Source organism: Sander lucioperca, chromosome 7, assembly GCF_008315115.2.
Source record: "Sander lucioperca isolate FBNREF2018 chromosome 7, SLUC_FBN_1.2, whole genome shotgun sequence".
In the NCBI taxonomy this organism is placed as follows: domain Eukaryota; kingdom Metazoa; phylum Chordata; class Actinopteri; order Perciformes; family Percidae; genus Sander; species Sander lucioperca.
The window spans coordinates 1,713,557-1,721,033 of record NC_050179.1 but is presented as its reverse complement, the minus strand read 5'-3'; the positions used below and the strand labels follow the sequence as shown (position 1 = coordinate 1,721,033).

Here is a 7,477-nt window from a genome sequence, read left to right as displayed (position 1 = left end):
GAACAAACCAAACCAAACTGTCAGCGGCCAGGAACAATGAATCATTAGTTCGACTATATACACGTGAAAATAAAAACCACCCAAGTCATCTTTGAAGGAATAAAAAAAAATATATATATATATACTTCCCACAATAATGAATTAGTGTTTAACATGTGTGTAGATTTAAATAAATCTACATAAGAGCCATACCAATACCAGTAATGTCATATAACCTCAAAGTAATAAACAACAATAAACAAGTACATTTATACAAGTAAAATACAATTTGAAGGTACTTGTGCTTTACTATATTGTACTATATTTCTATTTCTGCTGCTTTCTACTTTTTACTCCACTACATTTATTTGACAGCTATAGTTACTTTTCAGATTAGGATTTTATAAGAAAAATATACATGATACGTTTTTAAAATACAGCACATTGTTAAAGTTAAACTGGTGCTTTCCAACCTTTTTGGCTTACAAACCCTTTGTTATGTTATGTTTCAGACGTCTATGAGTCGGCAGCATTTCCACCAAAGAAACATTTCCCCACTTCTCACATGGTTTTATTTAACTGTTTAATGTGTAAAGAGGTGAAAATATTTTTGTTTTTAAAAATAATAAAAAGGCAAAGATTATATTATATTTTTTCTTTCCTTCACTATTAATCATCTCACATATAAACTTAGCACATAAAGTAAGGAAATACCAGCATTTGTCGCAAGTCAGCCAACGTGGTTGATTTGGTCACTCTGGCACGAACAGCACGCCCAAGCTGATCCCACAAGTGTTCAATGGGGTTGAGGTCAGGACTGCTGGTTGAGGAATGGGATGCCATCCCACAGCAGTGTGTGACCAGGCTGGTGACCAGCATGAGGAGGAGGTGCCAGGCTGTTGTGGCTGTGTATGGTTCTTCCACACGCTACTGAGGCTCCTGTTTGTGAAATTAATAAATTGTTAAATTGCCAATATATCTTGTTTCTTCAAACTTCAATCATCCAATCCACCAAACACCAAACGAGTCAATGGCAGAATAAGCTGTTTGGCATTGGCAGAGAAGATTTGGCAAATGTTTCATGGGCGCAACCCACATACTCAGCGCTGCTGCTCATCCCACAACTGCATGTTCCTTACAAATGGGGCACCATTTGAAAGGGAACTAAACAGGTTTTCCAACAGTATAAAATGTATTGCCAAAAAGCATTGTTACCACAGAGAAATAATCTACCAAACAAATTTCTAAGTTTATAATATATCGCCACACTTTTCTTTTTACTTTTGAAGTACATTTTGCTGTAAATACTCATGTACTTTTACTGAAGTATGAATTCTTTTACTTAATGGAATATTTATATATAGTTGTACTGGTACTGGATCTGAATACATCCCATCATCCATGTCAAATCATACAGCAGTTTTACACTATGCTTTTCCTCAAGATCACTGACTGCAACCATGAACATGACTTGAACGTGACTCTAAATCAAGACTTTCTTCCGTTCCTCGGCAGTTACATTTTTGTTTTCGGGCAGAACTTGATATGTTGTAGAGTGCTTGGCTTGGAAATTCCCTCTTTCTTATTAAGGCTGCACTTATATTGTGCTTTCGATAACTGGAAGAGGCATTTTGTGTTCAGTTTGTGATACAGCTTTGATGAAATGTTATTGTTCGCTTACAAAGTTTGGCTCAATATGGCACGGGGAGGGTGCTTTCCTTAGCTCTTCAAATTTTAAATGCACAACGGGAAATTTACAAGGAGTAACAATAATTTATAGGAGACCATATTAGCTCAGTCAGTGTCTGGTAATAGCTGTTTAAAGACCGAAACAATTTGCACTAGATATCAGGAGCAAACGTGTTACTATCACATACAGTACCTTTACTATGCAGTGTAAGAAACTATTTGAGAATATCTTTCCAAACTGATATTCAGATACAGAATAAAGGCCTGTCAGCAGAACATAATGAAAAAGAGACCCAGAAGAACAAGATCATATTTTCTTTCAAGGAAGAAATAGGAAACAAGACTTGTAGCCAAAATCGTTTATTTTCCTTTTAGTTTCCATCAATATTCTTTTTTTGTCTTTACATAAAGCTCGTCACAAAGGAATACATACATTCATTAGGCAGGTCGAGAGAAGGTAATATGAGAGCTAGCAGACACCTAATTCTGTTTAATCATGACTTGGAAAAAGAAACAAAACAAGGCGACTGATTCTAAGTGTAGCCTAAGCCGGCAAAAACATTGATCAACAGAAAAGCAGAAGACAGGTAAACATATGACAGACAGCAGTCTGCTTAAAAAAGCCCCACAGAAAGATAGACTAAATTGTTAAGTGCCATTTATATTGTAGGAGCGGATATCAGAAGAGACTGCATTTACTAGTGTTTGGAACTTGTTAAAAAGCAGTGGTACACACAAGGCGTTGCTACTGTACTTTTTCGAAATGAAAGGTCCTACTCAATGAAAGAAATCCTGTATGGACAGAAGTGAAAGACACGTGAAAGAAAGAAGAGGAGAGGAGAGGGTGGTTTGTGCAGTTCATCAGTTGTAGAAAAGAAACAGGCTTTTAAAAAGCATCAAAAAGTTATTGTGAACTATGGATATTTGCTCGTTAACAGTCACACCTGCTGCAACCTGGCAGCTTTAAACTTGGACACCCTTTTCGGGGCTTGCTGGGGCGGGATGACGTCAGGCGCCACCTCCTCCTGTTTCCTCTCCAGTATGGTCGGCAGAGCTGGTGGAGCGATGGTCAGATGGGGGACAGCTGAAGGCATCGGGTCCTTTTCTACTACTGTACCGGAAAAAGCCTGGACGAGAGAAATCGCAGTAAGAAACCGGCGTTGATGTGCTATGACTTGACTGATGGTTTAGATTAAGATTAAGACATACTTTATTTCCTCCTGCAAGAGGAAATTGTTGTTAGTTATTACACACACACACGCGCTCATGACCTATACATGCACTAATGGAGAGGTGTCAGAGTGAGGGGGCTGTCCATTAAAGGCGTCCCGAGCAGTTGGGGGCTCAGTGCCTTGCTCAAGGGAACCTTGGCAGTGCCCAGGAGATGAACTGACACCTCTCCAGCTACCAGTCTACACTCCGTACTTGGTCCGCACGGGGACTTGAACCGCGTGACCCTCCGGTTCCCAAGCCAAGTCCTTACGGACTGACCTACTGCGACCCCAAAAGGAGTCTTAAAAGTATTTATACTGTTTTAATGCCGTGTTTTCAGGGTGGCACCTAAATCATGGTTGCAGCTGTCGCTGTGGTCCTGCTCCGCACCCTGCTACGCCCTGCTACGCTCTGCAGTACCCTGCTACGTCCTGCTACACCCTGCTACGCCCTGCTACGCTCTGCAGTACCCTGCTACGTCCTGCTACACCCTGCTACGCCCTGCTACGCTCTGCAGTGCCCTGCTACGCCATGAACTACTACAACTACTATTTCTAGTCATAGTTCCATTATCTTTATTGTGACTGTTATTGCCACTGTTCATCACACCCCCAACCGGCACCGTCAGACACCGCCTACCAAGAGCCTGGGTCTGTCCGAGGTTTCTCCCTAAAAGGAAGTCTTTCCTCGCCCTTGGGGAAATTACTAGAATTGTTGGGTCTTTGTAAATTATAGAGTGGGGTCTAGACCTACTCTATCTGTAAAGTGTCTTGAGATAACTCTTGTTTTGATTTGATACTATAAATAAAACTGAATTGAATTTTCTTGTTCATATTGCCTGTTTTTTTTCAAGATTTTTTTGTGGCCATTTTAGGCCTTTATTTGTATAGGACAGCTTAGACTTGAAAGGGGAGAGAGAGAAGGGGAATGACATGCAGCAAAGGGCCGCAGGTCGGAGTCGAACCCGTGGCCGCTGCGTCGAGGAGTGAACCTCTATATACGGGTGCCTGCTCTACCAGGTGAGCTAACCAGGGGCCCTAGAGCTCCTATTTTAACTTAAAGAGGCTTCTGTGGGAGTTTTGTTATGTTCTCAATAAGGGATCTGCGGCTCAAAGGTGCAATTTTCGTAAATTGTTTCATAATATAGGAATATTGCAGATTCCTTCACACTGTAACTGAGATTAAAGACTGTACGAAGAAACTTGACTGAGATCTGTTCAGACAAAAAGGCATTAAGAAGTAAAACTACAAGACAACCATGTGTCGTTTACCTCAAATCGGCTGGCGGGGTGCAGTGGGACCGCCGTGGGACTGTCATCGCTGGTGTCGCTGTGCGTCGCCTCGTCGTGGCTGAAGCTGCGTCCAATCACCCGGCGCTCCTCGAAGTCTGCGGCGCTGCTCTCGCTGGTGTCGCTGCACACGCTGTTCTCTCGGCTGCGAGACTTCAGGATGGACTTCCTGGGGACGGGCTCCCCATTCTTCACATCCACAAACAACCTGACAAAAGACAGCAGACCAGTTTCACCAATCAGAGGAGAGGAACCTCCTCAAACAGACCTCATAACTGAAATCAGCTGGTTTTAACCCTTGTGTTGTCCCTCGGGTCAAATTTGACCCGTTTTCAAAGATTTTTTTTATATCAGAAATATGGGTTTCTTACAACCACATTGCCCCAAAATAACTTGGATGCATGCATGCCCATTGGATGGAACCCATACAACATTCCTTGCAGGTAAAATTAATACTTCCATTTCATAGCATTCGAAAAAATAAATAAATGTTTAAGCGGTTTTAAAACAGTATCCTAATTAAACTTCGTCTGTGATTCACTCAACATCCTCTGATCTTAAATATTAGTCAAAATAATTCATAATTTTAGCTTTTTTAAACTCAAAAATTAGGTATGATGTGATTTAAATTAGGTTTATTGACCATGAATTAAAAAAAAATTAAAAACAATGTTGAAAAAAGTGACAAAAACGTTTTTAAAAATCGTCAAAAGCAGTTAAAAAAGAAATGAGTTCCTGGTCAACGGGAAGACAACACATGGGTTGAATTGGGATATGTCTGACTTTAGTGTTTGTTTTTACCTGTAAATGTCCACTGGTGTTGTGATTTTGTGAAGTTCGTGATGGGAGTGTCCGTTGTTGTGGCCGTTTTTCTTTTTCTTCTTCGAGTGTTCCTTCTGCTCTTTCCTTTCACTGAACTTGAACATGGTGTTTTTTCCTGTGTTTATCCTCACCTGAAGCAGAAGACAGAGACAGGCTGAAGAGAAAGTCGCCAAAGCAGTTCATTAAACTGCAGAATATAAAGACAAGAAGAAACAATATCTTTAACAACTAATCTGTAAAATACCCAAAGTGATTTATCACTCTTACCTTCTTGGGTTCGATGGTGTGAGAGAAAAAGATGGTAGGCAAACAGCTGCCTTCCTCTTGCTCTTCCTCGTCATCTTCTCCCGCTTTCCTGTCTGCGCTCGGCGGCGCTTTGCTGTGAGGCCTGGAGGTCCAGCTGGGCTTCAGACTCAGTCCATTTACCGGGGGTGCAGCATCTCCCTCTTTCTCCTCTTCTGAGGAAATGGATGACGTGTCCTCGCCATTCATGTCTGCATTATCAGATAATCTGGAGAAGAAACATTTCCAAGAGACATTTTCATTTCGCCCGAGATCAGAAAATGTGCAACTATCAACGGCTACTAAGACGACGCCCCCGAGTGTGTTCATCTACCTGTCCTGCTCGTCTTGTAGCTCCTCCAGTTTCTCGAGTTCATCCAATCTAGCCCACAACTCCTCCTCGGTCAAGGTGCCGTTTCTGCTCCCTCCATCTCCGCTCTCTCCTTCATTCTCCTCTTTAAGATCCAACACAGCATCCATCTTGGGCATAGAATTTGGTTTGCGAGCTATTCTTTGCTTTCCTGTTAATAGCAGGCGAGACGGAAAAGAAATTCCTGAAATACTTTTCTCAGCCTAAATCTCAATCTTGAGTTTGGTGTAGAACTAAGCTTACGTTGATTAGTAAAAAAAAAAAAAAAAGTCAAATGAAGACAGAAGAAAGGCTGACGAAGATACCTTTTGTGACAGCAGCGTCATTGTTTCCGGTCTCTTCTCTGATGTCAACGTAGTCCCCTTTACTCTAAAAAGGAAGCAAAGTCAATACATCTGTCCCCATCTTTGGCTCATGCAATATCTCATCTGGGAGACGACTTGTAGTAATGCAACATACGGATGAGATGGTTTCCAAATCCTTTGCGAGCCCGACTCTGGCTTCAAAGTTTTTCATCGTCTTTGTCAGATCATCAAGTTCATGCTTCACGTCTGCAGGAAACAGGTACATTATCGTCAAAATGTGCATTCGGAGAGTTTGAAGCAGACTGACAAAAGCCAATGTGCAGAAACTGGCTGCAGGCTAACAGAGATTTAAATGGAACATTTAATATACCAATGGCAATCAGCTGCTAAAGAGTTAAAATCCTAAACAAGTTGGGGGGGAAAGAAATTGAAAAATGATGACACAAACAGTTCATAATATCTTCTGCCCTGAATACTACTCCGGATCATTAAATCTAGACAACAATTAAGCCTTTTCACTAATAGCAGCAGAGGGCCCTTGTTTCCATGGCGATCGGGAGCCCCTCCAGTCAGTGCATCAACTGGAAGTGAGGAAAGGTCAAACACAGAAGGCCTGACAACTCAGCCGCTGTCTGACACATTTCAGCCAGCTATGTTTGTATTACAGCACTTAGCTCTGTAATAGCGGGGTGGGCAGGGTCAGGAGATAGGAAAGGGGGGGGGGGGGGAGGGGATGCCAGACGGCTGCGGATGGGCTGTGGCAGCATGTTTCTGCTTCACTAAACACTCTAATAATGTTCACATCATAAATCGTTACTTGGGCCCATTTAACTTGATATGAGATTTTCAGACCTAGAACGAGCAGCGGGGAAAAGACACACAACCCGTGTTAGAATCGATACCTTTCTTTTCTTCAGAAACGTCGTTGCACTCGATCAAACAATAGTGTTGCGTTTACAGGACTTGATTTGACCACAGGAGAGGAAAAGGTATGAACTGGTCGTACAAGATTTACAACGGCGGCAGTGACAACAGCGGCATGTCATATATGAGTGCAAGAGCAGCACAGCAAATAAGTGATGCGAATGTGACTTGCGGCTTGCGGCCCTTTAACCACATATGAAATCGAGTACCCCGCGTACGCCTAAAATCATGCATGCTCCAAGATTTCAGCACAGTTGTTAGAAGCAGCTTTACAGTCCACTTAACATATCCTTAAAATAGACTAAATTCTACAAGCATCTCAAAAGTTTCTTCCAAAATGGTATGGCAAATAACGGCTCAGCTGAAAGTAAGTTTGTCACTTCAGTGATTCTTCAGACAAGCTTGATGCAACAACACCCTCTGCTGGATGAAGAACGGCAGTGTCGAGCGGTTCCATTAAAATCAAACAATGACTCCTCTCTTTTGGAGAGAGGACAGGAAAGCAGTCTTTTGAAAAACAAGACTCACATTTCATCCTGTGATCGACAACTTTCTGAGCCTGCTTGACAGAGCACTTGGCGAACCAGTTGTCGCCAAGCAACGCT

At 42.1% G+C, this 7,477-nt stretch overlaps 2 protein-coding genes across 2 annotated transcripts in view; both read right to left on the bottom strand.

Annotated features, from left to right (window-relative positions):
- Nucleotides 1-2,012: 2,012 nt before the first annotated feature.
- uri1 (URI1 prefoldin like chaperone) overlaps nucleotides 2,013-7,477 on the bottom strand; it is an 18,448-nt gene continuing 12,983 nt past the window's right edge. The window contains exons 4-11 of the mRNA XM_031283142.2: nucleotides 7,401-7,477; nucleotides 6,103-6,194; nucleotides 5,949-6,012; nucleotides 5,608-5,794; nucleotides 5,259-5,502; nucleotides 4,971-5,122; nucleotides 4,152-4,377; nucleotides 2,013-2,795 (exon numbers count right to left, since the gene is read on the bottom strand). The exon at nucleotides 7,401-7,477 is cut by the window's right edge and continues 59 nt beyond it. Coding sequence (XP_031139002.1) covers nucleotides 2,607-2,795; nucleotides 4,152-4,377; nucleotides 4,971-5,122; nucleotides 5,259-5,502; nucleotides 5,608-5,794; nucleotides 5,949-6,012; nucleotides 6,103-6,194; nucleotides 7,401-7,477 — 1,231 coding nt within the window. The 3' untranslated portion in view covers nucleotides 2,013-2,606. The remainder of the gene's footprint in view (nucleotides 2,796-4,151; nucleotides 4,378-4,970; nucleotides 5,123-5,258; nucleotides 5,503-5,607; nucleotides 5,795-5,948; nucleotides 6,013-6,102; nucleotides 6,195-7,400) is intronic.
- LOC116038616 (cytochrome b-c1 complex subunit Rieske, mitochondrial-like) overlaps nucleotides 2,600-7,477 on the bottom strand; it is a 23,581-nt gene continuing 18,703 nt past the window's right edge. The window contains exon 4 of the transcript XR_004102139.2: nucleotides 2,600-2,612. The gene's annotated coding sequence lies outside the window, so the exon portion shown is untranslated. The remainder of the gene's footprint in view (nucleotides 2,613-7,477) is intronic.